General features: G+C 35.4%; 1 protein-coding gene across 1 annotated transcript; it reads right to left on the minus strand.

The window, feature by feature from the left end:
• LOC104816875 (probable trehalose-phosphate phosphatase D) lies at positions 1–2,671 on the minus strand. The gene is made up of 8 exons (XM_010545882.2): positions 2,141–2,671; positions 1,982–2,053; positions 1,684–1,776; positions 1,466–1,522; positions 1,252–1,353; positions 930–1,148; positions 384–476; positions 1–275 (listed from the first exon to the last, which is right to left on the minus strand). Exons 1-8 carry the CDS (start codon positions 2,546–2,548, stop codon positions 216–218), a joined length of 1,104 nt encoding a protein of 367 aa, XP_010544184.1. The 5' UTR covers positions 2,549–2,671; the 3' UTR covers positions 1–215.
• Between the last annotated feature and the right edge of the window lie 206 nt (positions 2,672–2,877).

Below are 2,877 nucleotides of genomic sequence, written 5' to 3' on the forward strand. Positions count from 1 at the left end.
TATTAATATTTTTATGGGATGTATCTCGAAATAGCTTGCATTTGCAAAATTACAATTTTTTTTCCCAGATAGAGAAAAGTACAAAAAAAAAACAAATTAAGAAAATATAATGGGAAAGCATAGACATTTCCACCTTGCAACAATATTTTTTTTAAGATGGAAATTCATTTATATATTAGCATTTAATTAAGAAGAAAATAAATCTCGAAAGTGGGCTATCTTCCTCTTAGTGATACTTTTTTCCACTCCACTAGTCGTCGCAAAAACTCCCCAACCTGGTAAAAAAAAGTACAATAAAGATCTGTTATTTAATTTGATATATATATATATATATATAACAGAAAATACCCAAAAATATATTGAAAAAAAATATATTTAGTTACCTCAGATGGTTCTTGGAGAGAATAGGTAGCACTCGTTTCCTTCGGGACTTTGGACACAAGTATTCCAAAACCTTGTCCTCTGTCTCTCAACACCTTCACCAAACCAAACAATATTATTAATTCATAAAACCAAAGCGAAAATAATATTGAAACAATAGATTTATACGATAGGTGAATGATTTTTTGAAAGATTTTTTAATTATTAATTGAAAACGAAATAGATTAATAGTACAACAACCGTGTCCATAAAATATTTTAATTTTTTATATAAAAATTCTCATTAGAATAGAAATAATGTTTTCACGATTACAAAATGTAAATTTCAATGATTATTTGATTGATACCGAAAGGCGAAAGGACAATCTAGTTTCCAAAACCAAAATAGTAACTGTTGATTCTTGTCAAATCAAATCTTGGTTGTTTTGTTTTTTAGTGACTGAATCATTTGAGCTCAAAATATTGTTGATTAATATTTTTTTTTTATAAATTACAAGTTATTTTCATATAAATCTATAATCTTTAAATATATATAAAAAAAATATATACCTTAAAAGCGTCTTCGTCGGTGCGATCGTCTCCGATATAAATCGGCAGAACATCGTTAGAATGGGTGAAGCCTAAAGATTCCAACAAGAACTCGAGAGCCTTGCCTTTATCCCATTTGATGGTCGGTCGAATCTCGAGAACCTTTCTTCCTTGTGTCACCCTAAGCTTTGGATACTCTTTGAGTATTGATCCGACCTCTTCTACCATAACTCCCCAATGCTGAACAAATAATAACAATAATATATATATATTAGTAAAAAAAACATTTTTAATTGTTTAAAATAATAATAAAAAATATATATATTAGTTTAGGTTTTATTACGTTTTGATCAACGCAGCGGAAATGAACAGACACGCAGAACTTGTTGTTCTCGACTTTGGCTCCGGGGATGGTTTTCATTTTCTCGACAAGAGATTTGAAGACCTACGAGAGAACCGTATGCTTCGAGTTAGAGACACGTAGGAATATAATATTTTTAAAATGAATAAAATTCTATTTGGTAAGAAAATAAAAATATGGACGAGTCATAACAAACCTCGTCAATCATGGGCAAGAATTCGCTCGCCGGTTGGAAAAGGACGCCTTGGTTACTCTGTATTAAAGAAAACAATTCTTCGGTTCGCATTTTTTTTTATTTTATATAAAAATTGGTATAAATATCATAAATAACACGTACATGCATTATGCAAATGTACATATACATCATATTTATAATATGAATTATAATGCAAGATGCAGTGTAATGGTAGGGACCTTGTTATGTTTCTTCTTTTTTGAAGGTCCCTTGATGTCCATTCCGTGGCTTCCGGCGTAGTAAAGTCCGGCGAGTTTCACAAAGCTTCGAACCTACCGGAAATCGAATGAGACAAAGAAAAACGCACGTGGGTTTTTTTTTTAGATTTTCACTCATATCCCAAAAACCCCAAAGTAGAGTTTGAAGTTGAACCCGTGATCTTTGGAAGGCGAAGATCAGAATGAACAACGAGAAAATGGAACTTGTTTTCAGACACGTGGGTTTATTCAAACGAATCAACATTAGCCGGAAATGTACCTTGTCTTGGCACCGTCCGGTGACAATCGCTGTCGGAAAATATCTGGCCACGTCTTTTACAGCGTCTCTCATCTGTAAGAACAGAAACAGAGACGTGAAACAGAGCCGAAACAAACAGAGCAATAAGATGATGATTGATGATGATTGATGATGTCAAACCTCGTTGGTCATGAAAGCTCGATCTGGATCTTCAACGATCGGAGACAAGGTCCCGTCGTAATCGAGAAACATCACAACCTTCTTCCCCTTCGAGGCATGAGCGATGTCGTCGAACATGTTCAACGCCGATGGGTGATGAGCGACCCACGAGTCTTCCTCGACCTCGGACTCAGGGATGGTGAAGTTTCCGGATCCAGGTCGACTCCGAGTCGGCGAAGAAGCTCTCATGGACTCGACCCACGAGTTGATCCGGGTCCGGGTCGGGTCGGCTTCAAGCTTTTTCAGGAGCTTCTTGCGTGGAATGCTGATGTATCCGCAGAGAGAGGAAGAAGGGTTCGTCACCGGAACCTTGACGGCGAATCCGATCCCGGATTTTGCGTCGGACATTACCACATTTCTGTTCGTCATTTTTTCTCCGGTGTACCGGAAACTTAGCGGCAAGGGTTTTCTTTTTTTTTTTTTTGGTGTTGGGTTTAGGGAAGAGAAACAGGGGAGAGACAAAAGAGTTTTTTTTTTTTTTTGGGAGTGAAAGAGCTCTCAACACATGTCACAAGAAGGAGGGCTGTGTTTGGTCAATTTATAAACTTGTTTCCAACAGCTTCACCCTTGTACTTTTTCTCTAAGCCATATTAATTACCATCATTTCTTTCCTTTTTATTTATTTATTAATAAGACCCACTAACCATGGAATATATAGATCAAACTTTATTATAAATTTACAAAGTAAATAATATTAG

Source organism: Tarenaya hassleriana, unplaced genomic scaffold, assembly GCF_000463585.1.
Source record: "Tarenaya hassleriana unplaced genomic scaffold, ASM46358v1 Cleome1, whole genome shotgun sequence".
Lineage (NCBI taxonomy): Eukaryota > Viridiplantae > Streptophyta > Magnoliopsida > Brassicales > Cleomaceae > Tarenaya > Tarenaya hassleriana.